The sequence below is a fragment of the Xenopus tropicalis genome, chromosome 7, assembly GCF_000004195.4.
Source record: "Xenopus tropicalis strain Nigerian chromosome 7, UCB_Xtro_10.0, whole genome shotgun sequence".
NCBI classification, from domain to species: domain Eukaryota; kingdom Metazoa; phylum Chordata; class Amphibia; order Anura; family Pipidae; genus Xenopus; species Xenopus tropicalis.
Genome location: NC_030683.2, coordinates 25900620 through 25927872, shown reverse-complemented (window position 1 = coordinate 25927872; position 27253 = coordinate 25900620). Strand labels below are relative to the sequence as shown.

The following is a 27253-nucleotide window of genomic DNA, read 5'->3' as shown; positions in this document are numbered from 1 at the left end:
CCATACACGATGCTGCGCTTTTCTGTAGTCGCCAGAAGTTTTCTTGCGAGGCAACTTCGGGCACCCAAAGTGATGCGTAGTTACATTCTTGCTGGTGTGATGGCAAGGGGAGATTAATCGCCAATAGTTAAGATTTGGGAGAAGACACATGAAGCTACTAGTAACAGCTACCTGTCACAGAAATTGACAATGTAGATCATTTACTGATTATTGTGTGTTTTAGCAGAGGCAATTCTCAGTATTGCCTATGGAAGAGTATTTTCTTGCATTTAGCAGCTGTGACAAGTAGCTGCTACTTAGTAGTTTTGTGTGTCTTCACCCTTACCAGTGCAGGGCAAAAGTATATAATACTGAAATTATTTTTAAAACGTTTTCATTTTTTTACAGCTTCTATTAAAATGAATAAGCTCGGTTAGACGGGTTCAAAGAAAGAACATCCTAAAACCAATTTCAAAACGGAACGACCCCAACAGCAAAAATGAAAAGGAGTGAAAATGCTTTGGGCTATATCATTTTTGTCCTAATAAAACTTTTTTTTTTAGAGACTGCAAACGCAGTATTTCCTTCCTTCTGCTTGTACGGAAGTCCGGCTCCAACCATCACATGACCAGTTTCACGCTGTATCCCTTTGCCCTGCGCAGGCCGCGGCACAGTGGAACCGCGCACACTTATTGCGCAGAAGGAAGTGCGACGACTTCCGGTTTTGTGCGGAACCTAATCGCCGTCCTAGGTACCTGCTCCGCTATTTCGCTATAGTAAAGCAGGTTTGCTGCCTATTACTGCGCTAAGTGGCGCCTTGTGATTAAACTCAGCGTTAACTCCACTCAGGCTGATTCGTGACCGACCGAGCGCGGCGGGAGCTTTTTTACTCGCCGCTGTTGCGTCGCTTGGGCCTTTGTAGCTGTTCGGTTCCACGGTTTTGGTTTTTTTTTAACCCTTTGCAGTGGCGGCGGAAGGTGGAGTTTGAAACCCACCTCAGTTTGTTACCATGGTGAAGAAGAACAGCATCCCCGGAAGGTGAGTATATGTGCTGATGAATGGCAGTGGTGTGTAGGCCTCTGCACTCCATGTTATTTGTGGAGACCTTCAGGCTGAGGGTCCTGTTTTTCACATAGGGGCAAGTTGCTGCTACAGGGCTGCTTTTAGGGTAGGGCACTACTGCTGCTGTGGGCATTTGCATTGGGCCCCTGATATTACAGGGCCCTCAAGATGAACTATAGTCCTTGAAACCCCATAGACTGCCTTGTTGGAGGGTGTGTTGTGCTAACTCCAGCCTGGGGGGATAGGTTTAAGTTAAAGTGGACCTGTCACCCAGACATAAAAAGCTGTTTAATAAAAGTCCTTTTCAAATTAAACATTAAACCAAAATTCATTTTTATATTAACACATTCAAACCCATTATAAATGCATTTAAAAATCCCAGCTGTCAATCATATACTGCCTGCCTCGCATCTATGCCTTAGGCATAGAGGCGGGGCAGACAATTACTTAAAGGAACAGTAACACCAAAAAATGAAAGTATATAAAAGTAACTAAAATATAATGTGCTGCTGCCCTGCACTGGTAAAAGTTGTGTGTTTACTTCAGAAAGTCTACTATAATTTATATAAATAAGCTGCTATGTAGCCATGGAGGCAGCCATTCAAAGGAGACAAGGCACAGGCACATAGCAGATAACAGATAAAACACTATTGTATTCTACAGAACTTATCTGTTATCTGCTATGTAACCTGTGCCTTTTCTCCTTTTTCCAGGTTGAATGGCTGCCCCCATGGCTACACAGCAGCTTATTATATAAATTATAGTAGTGTTACTGTAGCAAACACACCAGTTTTACCAGTGCAGGGCAACAGTGCATTATATTTTTATTACTTTAAAGCTCTTTCATTTTTTAGTGTTACTGTTCCTTTAAACTTTCCATTCAGCACTCACATTCCCCCTAGCTTCTCACCATCTAATTGTGTAGCCTGTGCATGGGCCTGGGCATCTGGTCCCCCCATTCTGTCACATACACAAGATTTTGGGGTGATACAAGGCTTGCCTTAATAACAGTGCCCATAAATGGCAGCTGCCTGCTGGCTGTGATTGTATATTCCCAAGACTGAATGAAACAAGATTTATATCATTTATATAGTATGTGAAGTTAATTTTGCTTAACACACACAATAGAAAAGAAATTGTAATTATTTCTTAGGGTGACAGGTCCCCTTTAATTGTACATGGATCCTTAAAGCTGGCCATACACGTGGCGATCTGACGATGTTTCGTGCTACCATCGGTCGCACGAAACATCGTCAGATCCGCCACACACCATTCAGGGCTGAATCGGCAGGTAAGGAGGTAGAAACAATAGGATTTCTACCTCCTTCTGCCGATTCAGCGCTGAAGGGAGATTTTGGTCAGGTGCCTTCTATGGCGCCCGATCAAAATTTTCAAACTGGTCCGATCGGCGAGTCGGCCGATATCAGCAGCTTCCTGCGATATCGGTCGACTCGCCGACATACCATACATGCACCGAATATTGTACGAAACGAGGTTTCGTACGATATTATCGGTGCGTGTATGGCCACCTTTAAGGAAGAACGCCCAGTTTAGTGATGGGGTTTGCCTTCCATTGTAAGGATTCAGGAATAATTTTGTTTTTCACATTTTATCGATTGTTTTTTTTATGCACAAACACAAAGTGTTTTCTTTATTACATAACTTCTGTTTTTTTTTTTTTTATTATTATTGTTTCACTGGTTTTGTTTGGTCTACTTCAGCAAATCTTTGCTATTGCTACAACTCTTGAATTACCATTTTTAAGTATGGGCCAAAGCACAATGACAGGTCCGTCACCTCCTGTCAGGAGACTGCACCCAACACCTAACATACCCGCTTTATTGAAATGAGTAGAATTGTCACCTGCTCTAATATCTGTCCCAAGCGGTTGAGCAGGAAACACTGCAAGGGAGCATGACCGGGGGCCAAGATTTAGGGCAGGGGTACATTAGTCACGCCGCGACAAATCTCCGTTGTCGCAAGCAACTAATCTCCCCAAAATGCCATCGGAGCCGCGATTTGCCGAAGTTGCCTTGAGAGGAAACTTTGGCAAAATGCGGCACCGCGTATGCTATCCCACCAGCGCTTTACATTCTAACCGGTGGGATGGCATTGCGGGGAGATTAGTCGCCCGCGACTATGGAGATTTGTCACAGCTCGACTAATCTCCCTGTGTGTCACGGCCTTTACCCATATTTCTTTAGGGCTACTAGTAGCAGCTACTTTTTACTAGTAGCAGCTACTTTTTCAAGGCTACTAACCTCCAAACAATACCCTGCCATAGACAATACTGAGAATTGCCTCTGCTAAAACACACATAGAAACAATTATCAGTAAATGATCAGCATTGTCTATTTTAGTAGCCACAACAAGTAGCTGCTACGAGTAGTTCTGTGTGTCTTCACCCTTAGGTATGCACTGAATCCCAGACTGCATGGCATTCTGCATTTTTTTTGTATCACAGAATTAGGATTGGGCCTAATCTGAGTGGCTGGCTGAACCAATTCTGACCCCTAATTAGCACTTTGCATTTTCAAATTATCATAAGACTTTAGTGTGTAAGTTTTGTTTTTTTTGTTTGTTTTTTTTTATTCATGAAATTTGTTACCTGTGATTTTGCAAATTTTTTTAACCGATTCGGTTCGGAGTTCAGATAAATCTTTTGAAGTGAATATGGTATTTGGCCAAATGCAAAAATTTTGGGTTTGGTGTATCCAACCCCTATCTAGGCGTTCCACTGCATGGGATGGAAGGATTAAGAGGCCCTAGTTTTCTCAGTGGGTTGACTCTGAAGGTGAGAACATGCAGCACCTCACCTGTTCATTGCTTCATATTGTGTCTTGTCTGTTGTTGTCCTGTAAATGCATGGTTCATAAATAAGAATAGGGTTTGTTACCTTATCCATTCCCATGCGAGGAAAAATTAGTTAGGGACGTAGAAGTAAATGTCTGTGTGCTGGAGCCCAAAAAGAAGGGTGCAGGCAGTGACTAAGGGCATTCTGGTCCAGAACAACAGTCATTGCTGCAGAGGCTGCAATGTGATGTCACAAGGAGAATGCAGTAGTTGCTGACTTGGATCAGTATTTCGACTTATTTATTGAATTGGTTATGTGCTCAATTTGTTAAACCTTTTGTGAGGTGAGTGGGGCTTGTGCTATTTAATTTGTACACTGGTACAAAGGAAGAAAAGCGGTTAGTTGCCAAGATTAGCAGAGCTTTATCAGGGGCGACTAACAATCCATGGGACATAAGCCTAAGGGCTGTGGCAGACGAGGAGATTAGTCGCCCGCGACATCTCCCTTGTCGCGGGCAACTAATCTCCCCGATATGCTATCCCACCCGCTTGAATGTAAATCGCCGGTGGGATGGCAAATGCGGTGCCGCGATTTCCCAAAATCGTGGAAGTTGGCTTGAGAGGAAATTGCAGCGCCACATATGCCATCCCACCGGCGATTTACATTCTTGTGGGTGGGATGGCATATCCTGCGGGTGACTAATCTCTTCGTCTGCCAGGGCCCTAAGGGCTTCCCCCTGCCATCCCACCGGCGAACATATAAGTCGCCGGCGGGATGGCAGACGCGGCGGTGCGATTTTGCGCAAATCGCCGAAAAAGCCTTGCGAGTCTTTTTCGGCGATTTGCACAAAATCGCACCGCCGCGTGTGCCATTCCGCCGGGGACTTACATGTTCGCCGGTGGGATGGCAGGGGGAAGGCAACTCAGGGAGATTAGTCGCCCGCGAACAGGGAGTTTTGCCGCGGGCGACTAATCTCCCCGTGTGCCAGAGCCCTAAAGCAGAGACAGAGTAGTATCTCTGACTAATTAGCCCATAAGCAGACTGATCAGATATATTGCAGGCAGTTTACCCACATATGGATGTCCAAAGTGCAGTGATTCGATTGGCAAAGTCACTTGTGCCCAAAGGGGCTCGTCAACATTGTGAGTTTTCCATTTTACAATATTTGTGGGGTTCCAGATTACCAATATGGATGAACTACAAATAACCATTTTAATGCCTCCTTAAATTACAGTGTATACAGTATATATTTTAGCAAAGGGGTCCTGAGAATTTCAGATAAATCGTCGATCATTTGCAGGAACTTGTTGCGTCTTTTATTTCCAAATCTACTTTTCAAATCAGTTATTTGCTGTTTTTGTTTTTTTTTATACGATACATATGCACATGATATAGTTATAAAACTGTTAAATGTTTTCAAAAGTTTTTTCTTTTGTTTAATGCTAGTTTTTTTTTATTTTGGTCCTAAATAAAACATTTTATTTTTTTTAATTTAAATTTTTTTCTATGTCGTGACATGCGTGCGGATGCAATTGTGTACAAATTACAATATTCTGGTGTGCTTATCCAACTGCTTTCAAGGTGTGCAAACCAGTTGAATACTTCAGTTGAACAAAACAAACTACTCTAGTGAAAATTAGTCTTATTGTTCAGAGTTCATTGACAGGTACAGCTTAAAGGGATGCTGTCCTGATTTTTATGAAATACTTTTTATTTTGAAATTACACAGTTTACATAGCACATAATTCACTTTACCATTTCAAATGTTATTCTTGAACCAACAAATATATTTTTTAGCTGTAATATTGGTGTGTAGGCACCATTTCAGTGCAGTCTGAGCTTTCAGAAGGACCCATTACTACGCTACACATTACAACTACTTTGAGGTAATCTATCGTTTCTCCTACTCCCATGTAACTGGAGGAGTCCCAAGCTGGACTTGGTTCTGCTGGGAGGGGTGGATATCACTCCAACTTGCAGCACAACAGTAAAGTGTGACTGAAGTTTATCAGCCCACAGGTCACATGACTGAGGCATCCTGGGAAATGAAGAATATGGCTATCCCCATGTGAAATTCCGAAATTAAATATAAAAAAAATGTGTTTTTAAAAAACTAATTAAAATGCAGAATTCAGCTGGAGATGCTTTTTTAACTGATGCAATTTGAATTAAATTAACTCATAGTATGCTCTTCCAGACAAACTTCCTACATGAAAACAGCTTTGAATGTTAGCCCAGCTGGCATTAAAAAGTACCAATACTGCATCAGAAACTGTTTACACAAAACACTGAATGAAATCCCCAGCATAACAGTCTAACCCACGCTATGGCATTGACCAGCTGCTAAAAGCACCCTTGTGCCAGCGGCTCAGTCTAACCCACATTCTGGCGTTGACCGGCTGCTAGAAACAGTTTGGACACACAAAGAGTAATGCATGGTTTGCCTTCAGGTGTTAGTACCACACTTTGGCTTAGTGCTTTTAAAGACAAGTCTCCCAGCAAACATTGTGACTGAATAGTAACACCATGTTGCTCTTACCCTTAATTCAGGTACTCTTGTGAGAAAGCAGTGAGCTGCACTACAGATTTAGAATGCTAATAGGCAGTGTAGGACTCGTACAATGAGGGGCCTTGATGTGGCACATATTTTGGCCCAAGTGTGATAAAAATTATTTCTAAAGGCAAACCATGCGCTGGCAATTTTTTCTCTTTCTTTTTGTGGCCAGAAACTGTGTGCCTTGGTGTAGAAACTCTTAGATAATAGAAAGAAACAGACATTACAATAAGAATTCCATAGATTTGCATTGTATTGCAAAGCCATTGCTATTAACCAAGCTGCAGATACTATATATTTATGAACTGGCCTAAAATACCTAAAGTTGTATGGGTAGCTTTTTAGTCAATCGGGATTTGGGGGTGGTGTCCCCATTTAAGTGACAATGTCACTTTATTGAAACTACACATTTAAGGAGACCCCATTTTCTTCTTTGGATTTGCTGACACTGAGCTTTCTGGCGCATTCACAGCTAGTCCAGGATTAGCTTCAACTACGTATACGCCAGAAAGCTTAGTCCATCATTGAAGTAAACGAAGAGGATCTGAAGATACAGATGATGGCGCCTGTGAACTCTGCTGTGCTACCTTGCATATGTCATGTTTATAAATAGGGATGCTTTTCCGTCTAAAAGTCACTGCGGCAGTGGATGGGGGCTTTTGTTGTGAGGGGTTTAGTCCTTCTTTAGGGTGAAGAGAAATGAGTCAATTAGATGGCAAAATATTTACGATTTGTATAGTCGCATATGAAATTAGCCATTAGTTGCAGTGATGGGGTTTTTAAATATCGTAGCTATTAGTTGCCCCGTTTTTCTTCTTCCTTAAGGTGGTCACACACTGGTAATTCATTCCACAGGCCAAACAGACAAAGCGATTAGGATTGGCCATACAAATGCTCTGTTCTTTTGGTCTGACGGCACGAATGATCAGAACGCAAAAGTCCTCTCCCTTCCTCGTCTGCTGAGTGCCTTTTTAACCACTTGGCTGAGAACTGTTATAGTCAATTTTATAAAGCACCCACATGTTCCATAACATTGTGCAATGGACTGATGGACAAGACAAACTGTATGACAAGCACATTGCATTCTCCCTTAGAATGGGCAAGACTCTCTGCTCTGTGCATTGTGAGTAGAACTGGTAGTTGAGGCTAATGCCAAACAGGGCTGATTCTCTGCATGCTGAGCCACTGTGTTGGCTTGGGTGCAGACACACTGTCCAGATTTTGGCGCCAAAAAGCGATTTATGTACCTGCCCAAGGGCTGATGCCAATGGAGGGGCTGATTTTTAGCCTGTGTTTATCATCAGTCCTGTCTGGTGTTATAAAATATTTATTTATGCCATAAAATCATTAAATTACATTTTTATATAACTTAAAGGAACAGTAACACCAAAAAATGTAAAGTAATAAAAATATAATGCACTGTTGCCCTGCACTGGTAAAACTGGTGTGTTTGCTACAGTAACACTACTATAGTTTATATATAATAAGCTGCTGTGTAGCCACGGAGGCAGCCATTCAAGCTGGAATAAAGGAGAAAAGGCACAGGTTACATAGCAGATAACAGATAAGTTCTGTAGAATACAATAGTGTTTTATCTGTTATCTGCTATGTGCCTGTGCCTTTTCTCCTTTGAATGGCTGCCCCCATGGCTACATAGCAGCTTATTTATATAAATTATAGTAGACTTTCTGAAGTAAACACACAACTTTTACCAGTGCAGGGCAGCAGCACATTATATTTTAGTTACTTTTATACACTTTCATTTTTTGGTGTTACTGTTCCTTTAAAACAGTTTTACTACAGTAAAAATATTTTTGTTAGTTTATCTCTATATTTTTGACACAATATTTGACACAATTAACTCCAGCAAAATTCACTACACCAAACTTAAATCAACTTCAAAATCGTTTAAGGTATACTAAGGGGCTGATTTACTTACCCACGAACGGGTCGAATGGAGTTCGATTGCGTTTTTTTCGTAATGATCGGTACTTTGCGATTTTTTCGTATGTTTTGTGATTTTTTCGGATTCTGTACGAATTTTTCGGATCCAATACGATTTTTGCGTAAAAACGCGAGTTTTCCTATCCATTACGAAAGTTGCGTAAAAAGTTGCGCATTTTGTGTAGCGTTAAAACTTACGCGAAAAATGCGCAACTTTTCGCGTAAGTTTTAACGCTACGCAAAATGCGCAACTTTTTACGCAACTTTCGTAATGGAAAAATCGTATTGGATCCGAAAAATTCGTACAGAATCCGAAAAAATCGCAAAACATACGAAAAAGTCGCAAAATATTCGTTTTCAAGTCGGAACTTTTCCAATTCGGGTCGGATTCGTGGGTTAGTAAATCAGCCCCTAAGTGTACAAAACCTGCCAGATTTACAAAAGGCATTTATAAGTTTGATGCTTATTTAACTTTAACTCCAATAATATTTCCCACTCCTCGCAAAGAGTGTATCTTTCCCTGATATACCTGAACTGATGTGGTTTTTAAAGGAGAAGGAAAGTCATTTTGGCATTTTACTGCCAATATATTTGCCACATTAGTGCCACCTAGAACACTATATTTATTCTGCAGAAAGCTTTACTATACCTGATTAAAGAGCCCTAGAAGCTTTCTATGATTGCAGCTGCCATTTTAGCTTGGTCCTGCTGCAGTTATAGCCCTTGAAAGCTCAGATTACACATTCCTATAGGTGGCCATACACGTAGCAATAACGATCGTTCCCAACCTCCACTGACGTTTAGGGCTGAATCATCGTCGGATACGGGGGTAGAAACAATAGAAATTCTACCTTTATCTGCCGATTCAGCCCTAAATGTAAATTTTGCTGGGGGGCCCTTAATGGCACCCGATCAAAATCTTCTAACCTGGCCAATCAACGAGACAACCGATATCTACAGCCTTTGCGATATCGGTCGCCTCACACTGAATTCCATACGGAACAAGGTTTTGTACAATAATATTGGTGCGTGTATGGACGGCTTAAGGGAGGGGGCAGTGAGTTCTTATGCATTCTTATGGGAGGGGGGAGCAGGAGAAGGGAGAGAGCAGAGAACTGAGCAGACTCGAGCCCCAAACCTGTAGGAGCCCTAAAATAGAGGAAGTCTGATACCTAAGATCATGTTCACAAAAAAGAAAACAAGAAATCCTGTGTTTCTTTTGACAGAGAACTCTTTTGTGTGAGTACTTATGGCTGTATTTACATAGACCTTTCTGATAAAGCTTATTTAGTTTTTACTTTTCCTTCTCCTTTAAACCTGCTCAGTGAAGATCTGCCCTATTTTTGGCCAGATATTGGTTGGACAGGCCCATTAAAGGGCCCCATACATGGGCAGGTAAGCTGCTGTCTTGGTGTAAAGGGGCGTTTAGTTGAAGCAGAAAGAAATCTCTTGTTCTTCCCAAAAGGCTTTTTAGGGGTTTGTTATTTTTAAAACAGTTGTTGATTTTCATCCAAGAAGATATTATATTCATAAGGGTCTGACTTGAAAAGAAAAGGCCAAATAGATGGACTTAAGCTGTAGCCACCTTGTCAGTGTAATCATTCTAGAAATATAAAAGTAATTGGTGACATCTACGATAGAAAGATTTGTGCTTGAAAGCTGTATTAATAAGATTTTTATGGTAGATTTTGTTATCAGTGTACCTTTGGCTATGAACAGTAGATACTCACTTGTGCTAGTTTAGGTGGATTTATGTGATTTTTTCATTTTTTTTTTTCTGTTTCGGTTGGCCCTCACTGTCACTTTATTTTCTTTTGGGCACAGTAAGGCTTGACACAGGAACATTGAAGGTCTGAAAATGTATGCATAAATGTCCCCAGAATACATAACATTTATTTGAACAAAGTTTATATCTATTTGAACAGCTGTCCACTGTCTGTAATGCATTGTTAGAAAAATATTAAACATTTTATAAAGCTGAACCTGTGTATCTTGTTTACTTGTCATATGTATAAAAACAATTTTCTGTATCTATTGAGACAGACTGCGCTCCAGTTTCAAAACCGTAATTGCCTTGATTGATTCTAATAGGATTCAAATTCTCTGCCTGCAGCTTGTCACAGCAATCCTGTTAATGCATCCTTTTAATGCACCGTAAATTATCACTAACTAAGCCAATTTCTGATCTTTATTACATTTTAAATGTTTAAGTTTGAATTTAAAACTCCTTTTATTATTCATCTGCAACAGATCCAAGACATATTTGTTTTTGTAACCCGTATATCGGGCAAGCAGGGGTATGGGGGTAGTAACAAAAGTAGCGGAGGCCTTAAAGAAGTGAAGCCAAGGTAAGGGTGCAAAGCAGGCCACTTGCTGTAACTTAAGGTGGCCATACATGATAAGATCCGCTCACATGGTGATCCCCGCCTATGGGTGGGCGGTATTGGGCTAATTTGGGAAATCGAATTAGAACTTGGGTATAGGTGACATTGGTTTGGGGACCGCATCAACGAGCCAATGTGGTCCCCAATCTGACAGTAAAATCAAACCTGCCTGATTGAGATCTGCCCGATTTCAGGCCAGATGTCAGTTGGGCAGGCCCGTCATTCATGCCCATACACCGGCAGATAAGCTGTCAAAACGGCCCGTTTATGGCCACCTTTAGTCTTTGAGTCCCAGGTCTTGGGAATCATTCATTTGAGTATAAGTGGAAAACTTTTGGTAGTGTTTTTGCCTAAGAATGTTCATCTGCTGTTTAGTGATGAAAACCGTTATAACCTAACGCCAAGTTGTAACAAAATATTGATTTTCAAAGTTGCCAGAAATGTTTTTCCACCAAGAAAATTCCTCTTAAAGGAACAGTAACACCAAAAAATGAAAGAGCTTTAAAGTAATAAAAATATAATGCACTGTTGCCCTGCACTGGTAAAACTGGTGTGTTTGCTACAGTAACACTACAATAATTTACATAATAAGCTGCTGTGTAGCCCCGGGGGCAGCCATTCAAGCTGGAAAAAAGGAGACAAGGCACAGGTTACATAGCAGATAACAGATAAGATCTGTGGAATACAATGGTGTTTTATCTGTTATCTGCTATGTGCCTGTGCCTTTTCTCCTTTGAATGGCTGCCCCCATGGCTACATAACAGCTTATTTATATAAATTATAGTAGACTTTTTAAAGTAAACACACAACTTTTACCAGTGCAGGGCAGCAGCACATTATATTTTAGTTACTTTTATACACTTTCATTTTTTGGTGTTACTGTTCCTGTAAATAAATTAACACTCTGGTTATCCCAGGAAAAAAAGCCCCATATATGCCTGTCTCCTTTCCATATATAGATGTAAGCACTACCTAAAGCAGACATATTATTCGGAGGCCAACCTCTGCTCATAAACACCCAACTGACCATAACACCCTCTCCATCACTACTGAGGAAGTTGACCTGAACAGACCCAGATATTACTTTGATTGTAAGGTGACAGGGACCTTGTTCCTTTCATGACTCTTAACATATGGCACTTCATCTCTATATATTTTTACTCATTTATTAAAATGTGTGTATCTTAAAAATTATTTTTTTTTAAATTAATTTTGTTGTGCTCTACTCCAATTTAACATTATTATACAACTGCAAATAACACACTCATGTTGTGATGAGGATGGATTTCACTTGCTTTAAAGCTGGCCTACACAGGCAGATTTAGGCAACGGATATGCCCCTTCAAACTGAATCTTGCCATAGACATAAACATCTGCTCATGTGGTGGATCTTTCCCCGGTTTGTCCACATTGAGGTGGGTGGTATCGGGCTGATACAATCGTTGGCCCCTGAGTCAAATCATAATTGTTGCCAATGTAGGCCATTGAGAAAAGGACTGCATCAGCATGCCAATGGGTAAAATGAAACCTGCCCAGTGGATATCTGGCTGATTTTAGGCCAGACATTGGTCAGGCAGGCAGACATGTTGGCTGGCCCCATACACAGTAGGGCTGAATTGACAGCTTTTAGTAGCCCATGTATGGCCACCTTGAGTGAGCAGCTTGTCTGTGTATATGCCCTCCCTGACAGATATTTGGCTAGTTTGAAAATCCTGTCACAGTGAGGACTGCATAGGTGAACAGATGTGTTTATTCTTTACTGGCTTGCATTAGCCTCCATTATGAATTAATAGTTGGCCCAGGGGCCAAGCGATCAAATCAGCCCAGTTCATAGGTGGCCATATCGGGCAAAGATTTACTCCTTTAATGCCCAAATGATTGGATGTTCAAGTCTATGGCCCAAAAATGTTTTATTTTTTTAATTTTGCATTGCAAAACTAAAACATAGTCGCTGGCACGAAACACAAAATGACATCTTAAAATATCTGCAAATGTAGGGTTGAATTGAGTTATCTTTCTGCACGGCAAGTTGCCAGACAATGTGGCAAAGCATAAATCTAAATGAAACGGCTGTAATGCTGGTAATTGCATGTCTGTGCTGTAAACCTTATGTATACTGGCACGTGAAGATGTGGGGAAGGGGGTCTATAGTCACTAACATCGTTACATTGGGGTCTACCCCTTAAGCTGGCCATACACACACTGATATTACTGTATAAAATGTAGTTTTGTATCATTTTTGGACAGTGCGTGGGCTCCATGGTGATTGTTTAGTCGATCACACAAGCTAAAAAATTTTGTTCAAGTGACAATAATATGTGAGCATGTATTGTTCAGAACATTGTCTAATTTGTTATCTTTAGGACTCTAATCATACAATTTTCAGTTTGTTTTAGATAGTTGCATTAAAACGTACGTTCAGTAGCCTAAAGGTCCCCATACACTATAAGATCCGCGATATCGGGTAGCAACTTGCTTTAAAAAAAAAAAAAAAAAATTCCGATCGTTTGGCCCTGGGGCCAAAATCTAAATGTGTATGGCTACCTTGAAAGTGTTATACTTATATTAAAGGAAAAGTAACACTAAAAAAATCTATTCTACCCTGCTCCAATAATTGCCCTATCCTGCACACCATTTATTATTTTGAATGCTTTATTAGAAAATACCTGCTAAAACTTGGCTTCCGGTCTTTAAAAATGTTAGTCCTTTTGTTCTAAGATAAGAAAATGAAAGCCCCAGCCTCTAAAGGTGGATATCTACCAATATGCTTACCTAAGGTCATAGGCGGGCAACCTGCCTGATAGAGATCTGGCCAATTTTAGGCCAGATGTTGTGGGGTAGGCCCATTGGGGGTGCCCATACACAGGAAGATAAGCTGCTGAACAGTCCCTTACTGATCTTTATACAAGGTACAGGTATAGGATCCCTTATCCGGAAACCCATTATCCATTATATGGCCGTCTCCCATAGACTCCATTTTAAACAAATGATTCTAATTTTAAAACATTTTTAGCTTCTCTGTAATAATAAAACAGTACCTTGTAATTGATCCAAACTAAGATATAATTACCCCTTATTGGGGGCAGAACAGCCCTATTGGGTTTATTTCATGGTTAAATGATTCCCTTTTCTCTGTAATAATAAAACAGTACCTGTACTTGATCCCAACTAAGATATAATTACCCCTTATTGGGGGCAGAACAGCCCTATTGGGTTTATTTAATGGTTAAATGATTCCCTTTTCTCTGTAATAATAAAACAGTACCTGTACTTGATCCCAACTAAGATATAATTACCCCTTATTGGGGGCAGAACAGCCCTATTGGGTTTATTTAATGGTTAAATGATTCCCTTTTCTCTGTAATAATAAAACAGTACCTTGTAATTGATCCAAACTAAGATATAATTAATCCTTATTGGAGGCAAAACAATCCTATTGGGTTTATTTAATGTTTAAATCATTTTTTAGTAGAGTTAAGGTATGGAGATCCAAATTACGGAAAGATCCCTTATCTGGAAAACCCCAGGTCCCAAGCATTCTGGATAAAAGATCCCATACCTGTAGTTATAAGTGACCGATCTAATATTAATGCAGAAGATAGCTGGTACACTCTATACACTAATGAATAAACTTCGGGTGTTTTTTCTTTTTCTCACCCAATTTGTTTGAAGTACGGTACGTGGCAGCTAAACTACAAGCAAAATTGTTCTTAGGCACTGTCACTAGTTAAATTTTAAGTATTTAAAAACACCTATTTATGGAACATGTTGGCTTTCTCCTGGTTGCTATAGCAACTGACACAGAAAGAACATGACAGTGACAGCAACAGCAGGCAACTGTCATTCAGTTTTTATTTTTATATTGTAACTCTAGACCATAGCAAAGCAGAATTTGTAAAGCAATCATGACTTTTTCTGTCTCATCACCATTAATATATGAATTCATTTGTCCATAGATGGGGCGTTTTTTATACTAACAGGGCTATTTTACCATATGCATTTTTAGAGGTGAATTTCATAAGGTGCCCTCTGGGAGGGGGATCAGCATCAGAGGGGCAGCATGATGAAGTTGATCACGTTCAGCCATTGACTCCAAAGGGACTAAGACAATTGTTTTTCTTCTAACCCCTTTATAACATTTATTGGCTCGACTTTCAGACATTTTGGGCTGTAGCAATGCCTGGTTAGTAATTTTAAATGTCCAATATTTAAAACCTAAGAGAAAATCCACCTTTATCAAACAGTATTCCTTTTAACCTTTTTAGTGACAACAGATATCCTTGTGTTGCCTAGCAACACACATTTTCTATTCTTTGCAATATAATGCAGGAATGTAGGATCTATAGAATCATGCTGTGTTCTTTAATCCCTTAACTGTCAGCAACATAGAATCTACTTTTTTTACTGCCCTTTAAAGAATTAAGGCCACATTTTCCATGTTGTGACCAATTACTACAAAAGTTGTTTTAAAACTACAAACACTGCCTTACTAAACCTTTCAGGTTTTGATAATAGTGTCCTATTTAATTTAGAAATCCACAAGATATGAAACTTTAGAGGTCAGGGTAATTGGTAATCCAAACCATTTCTTTGTTTAATGCAGAAAATCCCTTACAGCAGGGGGTGTATTACTGTCAAAGGTAGGATGCCATTAATTTTACTGGCAAAGTTTTGTGTGGCAGCCAATTAACTTTAAATATTTATACTACTGGCTGCCAGGGGATAGAATCTGACTATCAAGCACTCTTGGTAGGCTGTACTTGGATGTGTAGCTCCTGGAACTACATTAATTAAGGTTTAAAATGACATCAGTGTCATTGTATGGATACAGAACATTGTTGAAGGTCCTTCCTGTCTGGAGTTATTGACCATCATATTCCTTTATATCCGTGGGTGTGAGCTCTGTACATGTGCACACACTCACTCAACAGTTAAAATATTCTGTACATTATATGAATATGCAGTTTCCAGCCCTGTAAAAAGCCAATTTTGGAGTCCAGTTTTGTTGATGTTTGCTATAGATACTATAGATTTTAATATGGGCAGTGGGTAATAAGCCCTTGTGTCCCAGTACATTAGTGCCAACATTTCCTGGGCAGCCCTGCATGCTCATGGTTTTTAGTCAAATGGTGAAATCACTAGATCTTCAGTATCCTTGGCATTAAGGAGCAAAGTGGCCATCTATCACGTCCTGATCACTCGTGAGTGACAAGCAGTATATGACTGGGTTGTGACAATGCACTAGAAATTCTGTCTTATCTTCTGCCCCTTTGCTTTCTTATTGGTACCCAGAGTGACTGTGCCGTTTCAGAATGCCTTGCCTCAGAGGGACCAGCATAGAGTTTGAATGCAATATGCAGTCAATATATTCCCAAATATGTGTTAAACGAGACATTGGCATTGCCTCTAAGAAAACAGACTAGGGGACTGATTTACTAATCCACGAATCCGAATGAGAAAAATTCGGATTGAAAAACGAACATTTTGCGACATTTTCGTATTTTTTGCGATTTTTTTCGTTGCCGCTACGACTTTTCCGTAAATTGTTGCGACTTTTTCGTAACCGGTACGACTTGCGCGAATTGTCGCGACTTTTTCATAGCCATAACAAATTTCGTGAATTGTCGCAACTTTTCCATTGCCATTATGCCTTTGGAGAATTGTCGCGACTTTTTCATTGCCATTATGCCTTTGGAGAATTGTAGCGACTTTTCCATTGCCATTATGCCTTTGGAGAATTGTCGCGACTTTTTCATTGCCATTATAACTTTCATGAATTGTCGCGACTTTTTCATAGCCATTACGACTATCGCAAATTATCGCAACTTTCGCATTGAGAGCTCGAAAAAGTCGCAAACTACCGATCATTACGAAAAAAACGCATTCAGACGCTTTTCGGACCTTCGTGGATTAGTAAATGTGCCCCTTAGAATCTCTGTAAAATGCTGTGTGAAGTGTCAACACTATATAAATAAAGGGTAACCATAAAATAATATGTTGCTCATTCCATTGTGACGAAGCAAACAGTAGAAAGCAGCCAGCCGTTTTAGGCATCTTCATCATACATATTGATACACTTACATTTTTATAAATTGTTTCTTTATCTTAAGGTATATACATAAATAATTAAAGGTTGTACTCCTAACCTCATGCCAATAGGTTTCAGTCATAACCAGAAGTATTGTCACTGTTTTGCTAAACGCCTATGCGTGAAATATTGTATTTTAATAGTTTAAGTGCCTATGCTTTTAACAAATATTTTGTTTTCAAATAACAGATGGAGGTCTCTGACAGCAGTGGGTCAGCGGATTCCAGGATCACGATTTATTGCGTTTAAAGTACCTTTGAAAGGGGTATGTGTAAAGAATGAACTTGTATACCAGATGTATTATTCATTACTGTGCTGGAATGTGCCATTTGTTAGTCTCTAAACCTAATTTATAATACAAAATTGCTAGCATTTTTAGTTGAAAGCAGGAATTGAATGAAATTACTAATTTTAAAAACCTTAAAAAAATGAATATTAATTGAAAAGTAGCTTAGAATTGTTCAATCTATAATATACTAACAATCAATTAAAGGTTAAACATCTATTTTAAAGCTCATAGCTTACCAAACCTATTCCAGCGTATGGTTTAAAATGCAGTTTTAAATGCATGTTAAACCCTTAAAAAAGACTGCAATAAAATATGACTTCTGAATGCTCATGGGTATGACTAGGCAGAATTAGTTAGCTCAGGTACTGAGCACAAACGACCGGCCTGCCCGACCGACATCTGGCCTAAAATTGGCCTGATCTGGATCGGGCAGGTTTGATTTTTCTGTTGGAGGGGGGCCCATATCGGCTCGTTTATGTGGTCCCCGAACCGACAGCACCTATACCCGTCGTTCCCGTAGCCAGAGTTTGCCTGCATAGCATCTGCACACTTTTCCTAACAAATATAGTCTGGCAAGCACTGGCACAAGCTCTTGGTGATGATTTCAATGCAAACTCTGAGGGGACCTTGTCAGGCACTTTAGCACCACATTTTTTTGGCTACTGCATAAAGGCCAAAAATGTCCCATGTACCGTTAGCCCAAAACTGTAACAATGTCTTTAGTAGAGATATGATCCCAAGAACTACAGGAAATGTTCCGGTGTCACCTTAGTATACCTTTCAATTCTTGTTACAGCAAGCAAATCAGCGAGTTACCCCAACTCAGAAATTCACCCCAAAAGATTTGCTGACTGAAGTCAGATCAAGAGATGAAGATCTTGGACTAATCATAGATTTGACAAACACAGAACGGTACTATACAGACAAGGTAGGGTGAAAGGTCTGCTGATTTTGTGTTGGTTTGCGGAACACTATAGAAAATAGTATTTTATAAGTATTTTATAACTTTTATCATCCCTATTGTTTAGGATTTGCCAAGAAGTGTGCAATATATAAAGCTGTACACAGCTGGGCTGCAAATACCAGAAGATGCCACAATTCATCAGTTTAAAAGAATTGTAAGAAGGTTTATTTGGCAAAATACAGACAATGGTAAGTTATTTCTCTGGGGGGGGGGGTAGCTTTGGAGGTTATTATTGAAATTCTATGTAGATAGCCTTTTTGTGTTGAGAAGTTGCTCCCAAAGCATCAGTCCCCCCCCCCCCCCCCCCCCAATAAAAGCAAATAACTAAAATCAACAATAAAAAAATACTATTTGTTTCTCTCTTCAAGGGCAATGGCACGCATGGAGATTTGTTGCATTTAGAGAGTCTGTGCTCACCTGTGGGTGACAAATCTAAAAAACTAACTTTTCCCTCACTACTACTGAGATTGTTGCATGTAAACCACTTTACAAGCTGCAATATGGCATTAACAGGGGGAACATGCCTTCTTTTGCAATTAACTATGCTTTTTTTTTTTTTTTCTTTTAGCAATCCAAATTTTTTTCCACAATTGTGCATATTTATAAAAAATCTTGAATCACAATTACATTATGTTGTAGGAAAAGTAAGCGAGTTGCATGTTTCTATTAATTTTTGAGTAAGTTCTGAAGTGTTTTAAGTGGCAAAATTTATATTTTTACCTTTCAAGCTTATTTATTTTCTTGGCAAGCAAATTCGAAATTGCACACAATTAAATGGTATGCTTTATTCCATATGTTAATGATACAGCCCTAGTAAGCATTACTGATCTTCCATTAATGCCAGCTTTTTATGTTGTAGCACACACAACTATTTTTAGATAACACACCACATATGTGACTTTTTTCAGTTGCTTTTTATATTTTACCATTCTGCAGATTTTTGTTATTTTACATAAAACCTGATATGACACATACCAAGCAGCCATGTTTCCTTATAGCATCTCAGTAGCTACAGCATTCTAGCATGTTCAGGTTGCTTTGCTGCTTGTGCAAGACCTGCTCTATCATCCAAAAGAATTACAGCTAAAAAAAAGCTGTTACTCAGAGGTCACTGTGTATTGGTTTCAAGCACAAATAAAGCCTATTTTGCTTTATTAATTTTGATAAATAGTTAATTTTCTGATTGAAAAAAACTGCTTCGTAAAACACCATCTAATTGGATCTTAGTACCTCAATTTTGTTATTACTACTGATTGTGACAGGTTTTTATACTTTATTCTAGACAAGCTTATTGGAGTTCATTGTACAACTGGTATTAACAGGACTGGTTACCTAATATGCAGGTAAGTCTCCTCTTTATCACTTTATACTGAAGTGCAACCAGGGAATTAGCCATTTCCAAAGAATTAACTCATACTGTGACCTGGGATCCGTTACATTAAGCCCCTTCTACACACCAAAAGAAGTGGAAAAGAGCAACAAGAGGGATTGGTAGACACAGAGCGAGGAAGGAAATTGCATTGGCTAGGTTATATTAAATCAACTAGTTTTGAAGCTGTCTTCATTTGAATTTTAGGTACCTGATTGATGTTGATGGATGGGATCCAGATACTGCAGTAAATGGTATGTTTTTGGAGGCCACTGGAAGCAAAATTCAAGGGGTTGGTGAACATGTTTGCTCAAGAGCCACTTGTTGGGGATCACTGCCATAAAGCATTGTAAGGGGTCAGGTCAATTGCATAGTCCCTTTTTTCTTTACTTGTGTCTTTGCAGAGCCATCTCAGTGTAGTAACAAGTGTAAGGAATAGCTTTCTTAGCTTATTCTGCTTTTTGAGTTAGAAGTAGCTAGCTCATAATTACAGCTACATGTTACTGCACTGATTCAGCAATGTAACACCACCAACTCACCCACCATTTAAGCTAATGCCCACAGGGAGATTAGTTTCCCGTGATAAATCTCTGCTACCGCGGGTGACTAATCTCCCGAAAATGCCTTTCCACAGGCAATAACATGACTTGCCGGTGGAAAGGCATACGCAATCGCTAAATCCCGAAGTTTCTTTATGAAACTTAGTAATGTGAATCCCACTGGCAGTTCATGCTATTGCCTGTGGAAAGGCATTTCGGGGAGATTAATCACTTGCAGTAGCAGGGATTTATCATGGGCAGCGACTAATCTCCTTGTGGGGCATTAGCCTAAAGTGTCGCAAGTTAAAAGGGTTCATATGCAAAACAAATAAATCTCCGTTTTCCAAATCCATAGCTTTTGCACAGGCTCGAGGTCATCCTATAGAGGGAGTTGTATACACAGAAGATCTTTTAAATGGACCAACAAGAAGGTAAGAATGTCTCGCCTGAAAGTAAGCATCATTAATGGACTGTGGCTTGTTAAAGTGCCACCATACCGAGAAAATTATTTCTACAATCAGTGTGTTCTGTAATATTATTATGTTAGTTGATATATTATTAATTAGTTGATATTTTTAGAAGAATTAGTAATGTATTATTACTATATTACCATTACTAATGTATACACATGTATTTTAGATAACTGTTTTTAAGTAATATGCTGTACATCAAATGCGATGCTTAAATTCATTTTTTTTTTTTTTTTACTTTGAATTTAATAGTAATCTGGGTATAGACCAGCCTCCATCTGAAGATGCACCTAGCGAACTTTATAGTCAGTTGGAAGATTGGAGGTAAAGATTCCACCTATTTTCCTCTTACATTTGTGATGTGATTATTTATCAGGATCATCCTGTTAATTGACCAGCTTTTTTATATTACCCTGATTTTGAAGAGGATCTAAACCCCAATCATTTTGGGAAACTTACTCAGATTGCTCTTGTGAGCAATTTTGCAGTTAACATTAGTTTTTATTAGTGGTTTCTGACTCTTTTTGACAGTTTTTGACTGTTATTATCTAGCTTTGGGCAGAGCAGAACTCATTCAATGCTGCTATGCCCAGCTGTAGGGCTGACTGACCATGCAGGCAATGTCTCCAATAGACACACAGTCTAGACAGTTCTCTTCATGTCTGCTTTAGATTTTAAACTCTTTCCTCCATCTCTCTGCTGACTGGACCAAGTATTGTGCTACTGAAGGATTTAGATAGCTGTTTTGAGGTCAGAAGCTTGACCCTGCTTTAACATTAAGGCAGAGAGAACTGTAGATTATGTCATCTACTGGAAGCATTAAAAATAATGCCAATATATCTAAAACCACAGGAAATACAAAATTAGGCTAGTTTTCATGAAGGTAAAGGCTCCAGTATTCCAGTACATGCTGATAGCACTCCTTGTTGGCCAAAGTCCTGCAAATGGAAAAGCACCCAGAGCACCTCCTGTCTTTTCCTATCTGCTTAAATTGAAAATGCCCGACAGTACCAGTACTGGCCCAGAGTTCTTCACAAAAACTTTCAAAAGGATGTTTGTGGACACATGGGGTTCTTTGACTGGAAATAGAGCTTTACCCTAATTTTAAAATCCATTCTTTTCACACTGCTGCATCTAATAATTAATCTTCAAAGGCAAATGGTAATTTTGCACACCTGCTATATGGCGACACCTTATATTGTCAGTGGATATATAAACCACTGCTTTTTAAAGCTGACCTATATTGTGATCATATGGATAAAGCTATTCCTTTTTCTTCCTGGACTGTATAGTTCCTCTTGGGACAACATTAAGAACTTTCCTGTAGGAAAACTGAGCAACATTTTCTGTATTATGAGTTGTCTAAATAACCACACTAGACAGGAATGCCCCAAGACAGACAGTGCAATATTGCAGTCTAATGAGAAACTATTGCAGGAATAATATAACTGATATGAGAAAAAAGATAATAAAAATTCTGATGGAATTTTACTGATGAAACTGCAGGTGATAAACTGACATATTACAACGTTTTATTTCCTCTAGGGCAGGATTATACGAATAACATTATACCTCTGGTAATCAGCCCTGTAACTTTTGTTAAAAGGCCTCAGAATGATCGATACAAGAACATTCCAAGATGGCAATTTTTAAATAAATGTGCAATTTTAAAATAACAGAGGCAGCTGTCAGTGGTGCTATATTTTAAATTAATGTTCTTGAATTTGTTATTTTTAGTTCCATTAGTTACAATTTAATTAAGGCCCCCTCTTTGTTCCCTGGAAATGTTTACATTAGATGTAAAATCTAAGAGGTTTAATCATCTTCTTTTCCTATATTCTTTATATTTGTAACAGGCCAGAGAAGCAATCTGCTCTTCAGCGCACACAGCGAGATTTTGTTGCAGATGACTATGGGGATTTTGATGCACGTAAATTGCCGTTGCCACCTCCTTTGCCAACAGAGAGACCAAAGCCTACTAAGCTTTTTGAAGATGACAAGGACTTTTTAACCACTATGCCAGAATATATAGAAAGAGTTCGGATAGCACGAGCATTAGAGCGTCAAAAACAAGAGGCCCTCAAAATATCTGCAATTAGAGAGAGTACGCTTCCTGCACATGAAACAAATACTTCTGAGCTGCATCAGAAAAGGAATTATTTGAATAGTTCTTTAACTTCAGGTCAACCTCAACCTCGAGTTTACAACAGTGTGGCAGAAATTACGGAGGAGATACGGCGCAACCGTTCCATGCAATCTGAGTCTGGGCGTCTTGTGGAAAGTCAGAGCCGTTCCGTATCTGGCTCAAAAGAAGATATGTCATTAGATGGAAAGCATGAACGTTTTGATTATTGTAGCAGGAGGACAATGGATAGAATAATTCCGGCTAATGGCTCGCAGTCTCTGGAATTTTCGCAAAGAATGGGGGTTAGACACAATAATTATTCTGACGCCACGCCTGGACCAGCAGCACCCTATTCTTCTCATCCAAAGTCAGTACAGAATTTTACTGCTGAAATGTATAAGACTGATAGTGGAAAGACAGACACTCAACGGCAGTTTCAGTACCAACATGCTTCAGACTTTTCCACCAACATGGCACCCCTGGATAGAAATGAATTACGTTTTGGAGAAAGACAAACTTACAATTTAAACTCTAACATTCCAACATCACGAAATGAACTTCAGCAGCTTCTTGAAATGCAGGCTCGCAGTCGCCAGGAAATCCCTGGATTGTATCAGAGAGAGAGAGAAGTAGCTCTGGGAACTTTGCATGGCCAGCGCATTGATGGACTTTCTGATGTAAGAAAGCACCAAGAGGAAAAACAGTTTCTAATGAACAAAGTCAAATTTATGAACAGCAGTGAGAGTGCTGCGGGCACAAGTAATTATGATATAAGGTAGGAAAAGAAATCAGTCAGTTATCAAGTTCATACCGACAATATTAAAATAATTATGCCCTATAAACCCATAAGTTTGGTAGAACATCCATCCAGAACTTCTAGGTCTTAACTCCCTTTATACACAGATAATTATATTTTGGTGCATATGTGGTAGTGTTTTACAGTCTTTTCATATTTGATTGAAAAATCAGAAGCCGCTTATAATACCTAAAAGTTTCCCTATATAGTTTAGCAGGAACCGGTGCGATTCTCTTTAACCCGTCCTTATTTTAATTTGCATATCATATATAGTTACATAGGGTTGAAAAAAGACCACCAAAGAGTCATCAAAAGTCATCAAGTTCAACCCTTCCAAGTAAACCCAGCACACACAAACCTTTACTTACCTATCTATACACTCACATACATAAAGCCATACTGACCTATCTATACGCTCACATACATAAACCATATATACCAACATCAATACTAACTGTAGATATTAGTATCACAATAGCCTTGGATATTATGTTTGTTCAAGAAATCCCCCAAGCCCCTCTTATAGGCATTACAGAATTTGCCATCACAACATCACTAGGAAGGGCATTCCCCAACCTCACTCCCCTCACCTTGAAAACCACCTACGCTGCTTCAATTGAAAGTTCCGTCCTCTGGTGCACTGATCATTTTTATGGGAAAAAGAACACCCCTCTCTGTCTATAATCCCCTCTAATGTACTTGTACAGAATGCATATTTGGTTTGGTATTTGCCCAAATCTTTCGCAAAGGGTTCAAGGTTCAGGCGGATCCTAAAATTGTGGATTCTGTGCATCCCTAGCAAAAATGTTCATAGCTAATTATGATTTTCCTTGTCACCACCATGAATGAATGACATGTTTTTGTTTGACATTGTAATATCAAGCTGACTCACAATTTTGAGTGCCCCACTGGTCACCCATGGGCGCCTGTGCAGAGGAAGCAGGTCCGCGAGGTCTGTTTCCTCTGTAGTTAGGTCACTGATTTCCGTAGTAACACACAGGTTATTAATAAAACCCATCTATTGATCTAAATACACTATGTATAAATAAATGTCCCTTATTGCAACGCGCTTCTCTGATCTAATATTTTCTTTGATATTCTCAATTTCTCTCTTTATTAGGTCATTTCAGGAAAGAAGTACTATTCCGACTGCAGATTTCCATGGGACCAACAGATTTTCACCATATCAGCCACCTATGAGACCACAGCAAAGTTATGATTTCTTAAGAGCCAGGGAGCCAGGCCCTACATTATATGAGAACAGAGAGCAACGTGTGGCATATGACTATAATATGCATAAAGGCGAATCGCCTATGGACAGATATTTGCTCCAGGACAGAAACAGATTACATCTTAATTGATTTTGTTTTGAAGCTGTCAGATATACTGACCCTTTTTTCATTGTTGTGTTGCCTGTGTTTCATGTTAGATGTGCCTAGATATTTGCTTCTCTTTTGTTCATTCAGAGCAGCTGTTAATGGGTAGCCAAAATTGAAATACAGTACCAAGTTTTAGTAAGATTACCTAAAATAACATTTATTTACATACATGATATATGCCTTTTTTTCCCTCGGCTAGCTGGTTGCTAAGGGTGGATTCGAAATAGCGGCTAATCACGGCACTAAGTGCTGCAGGTTCTGACTGCTGCGGGGAAAATGACAGAGGCAACTAAGCAACAGTTGCCATACACTTAAAAATCATTTTTGCTTCACAGTGGTGGCCTTAACGTGGCGTTCAACTTCTGACTTATTCATTTTGATTGATTGCAAGCTTGTTTGATAAGTCAAAAAAACCTTTCAATAATATTCAGATTCAGCTGAAAAACCACTTCTCCTGAATCTGCTTCTACCCTACCCCCCGCCCCCCTCCATAACTTACTGCTGTGATCAGCTGCAATTATTAAAAACCAGGCTTGGCAATCACCTGCATAAGTGGGTTGGGGGAATTAGCAGAGACATATTATGGTAAATAATAATGGCTGGTAATTAAGTAATTGTATAAATATTTAGCAAATTGTTACTGTAGTGAAAGCACAGATCCATTAAGAACATTGGTAATGTATAAGCCATACGTTTTTGTTTCTATTACATTATGAAGCTGTACAAATATTGCAAAGGAAATTCTTTATACTTGACCTACTGTATATTTGTTCTTAAACAGTCCCTTTTGTCACACCTTTTGTATGTGCAGTTGTTTTCTGCATGTCTGATGCAGATAATATAAAATAGGGATGTACCAAATCCAGGATTTGGTTCGAGACTGGGCCAAGATTCAGCCTTTCAGCAGGATTTGGCCGAATCCACGTGCCTGGCCAAAGTGAAACAGACTGTAAAACTGAATATAAAACTAAAGATTAACTATTTGGTAAGGTCTCCAAATTAGTGGATCTTTCACCCAAGTGCTTGATTAAACCAGGCAGATCAGATTTTTTGGCGCCTGGGCAAATGATCAGCTTATACTTTGTGCCTACGGTGACCCATCAGCATGATGAGATGGTCCTCTACCAAAAGGATTTTCTAACTGGCTTGAGGGGGGGGGGGGGGGGGGGGAAGGATAATTTTTGCCAATAAATCAGTGTGGCTGGCTGTCAGGAGTACCCCCATACATACATACCCCCCTAATTTGACTTGGTCTGGAGCAAGCACTATTCAAAAAAAAAAAAAATTTTTATTGAAAACAAGAGGTCAGTTCAAATTTTTTTCCAGTGCATCACTAGTAATGAGTAGAAGAGAAAATAAACAGGGAGAAAAACTGTAGAGAAATGAAAAATAGGATGGGGCACAAGAAAAAAAGGAAATGGACAATGATGAGGAAACCAAATTTGGCTGGCAGAGAGAATGGGGCAGTAAAACACATGAAGGATGTTCAGGGGTATAACCTATATGCATACTGTGTATGGTTTGTTGTCTAAATCACAGGTACCTAGGGTGCAAAGCTATGTAGGGAGGGTTAGATGCACAACTGGGTTGGTTAGAAATATGTATGGGTGTATTGTCACACAGATACCATGGTTCTTTTAAGGTCTCAGATGTGTATAATAAGCTATAGTCTTGAGCACCATTACAACATTTTGGCAATCAGACTAAAGCAGCACACTTAACGGTCCATTAATTGGCTGATGTTGGCCTATTGTATGGGGGAGATTTATCAAGACACGAATCCTCGGAGTGTTTGTTCGAACGCTGCGAGCGTATTTCCGCCAATTTTTTCGTACGCTAGCGCGAAAAATTCGGGAAGGTTCTGCTGCTGTTTACAATTGTTCGGTACGAAAATTTTTAAGTGCTGCAGGTTCGGATCGCCAATATGATGTTATCATGACTAATACAATTTTTTCGTAAGCATTTTCGGGATATTTGTGATCTTCAGAAATTATCATATCCAATCCGAATTTTTCCATTCGGGATTCGAATTCGTGTCTTGATAAATCTCTCCCTATGTGTGCCCTTGGTTTGTTTGTGTACACATGAATCATATGATCCCGGAGGGGGCCTTAGTACTGAAAATGGCAATTTTCTATTTACCCAATGCTACAAACTTCTAAAAAATATATATTTTTATAAAAATGGCTTATTTAGATAGCGCAGTGTTTTCTATATGAGCTGGCTTCTGGGGATGGCCACCCATCTTGCAGTAGGCACAATAGTGTTCCTACAAAGCATCATTTGTGCCCCAATTTAATTACAGATAAGGTTGGTTTCACACAGACCTGTGCAGAAAGACCCTACAAAATAGAATGCTTAGATTGTTGAAGAGGCCCTTCTAAAGCAACATGATCATGTGTGCAAAAGGTCAATACAAGCATTTAAGTAGTTTTTTTTTCTTTTTTTCACACCACACCCTTGTCAGATTTTAGCTTGTTTAATCCAAGGGCAGTGATGAAACCTTTCAACCTAGCA

The 27253-nt window shown here is 39.3% G+C and overlaps 1 protein-coding gene across 2 annotated transcripts; it reads left to right on the top strand.

Moving 5' to 3' along the window:
• Positions 1-659: 659 nt before the first annotated feature.
• Positions 660-25531, top strand: dusp11.2 (dual specificity phosphatase 11 (RNA/RNP complex 1-interacting), gene 2). 2 transcript variants are annotated; one of them, XM_012966361.3, is made up of 10 exons: positions 660-1017; positions 16995-17070; positions 17891-18022; positions 18123-18246; positions 19341-19401; positions 19635-19681; positions 20322-20397; positions 20689-20760; positions 22293-23336; positions 24478-25531. In XM_012966361.3, the coding sequence occupies exons 1-10, from the start codon at positions 989-991 to the stop codon at positions 24716-24718; spliced, it is 1902 nt and encodes a 633-aa protein (XP_012821815.1). In that variant the 5' UTR covers positions 660-988; the 3' UTR covers positions 24719-25531.
• Positions 25532-27253: the final 1722 nt, after the last annotated feature.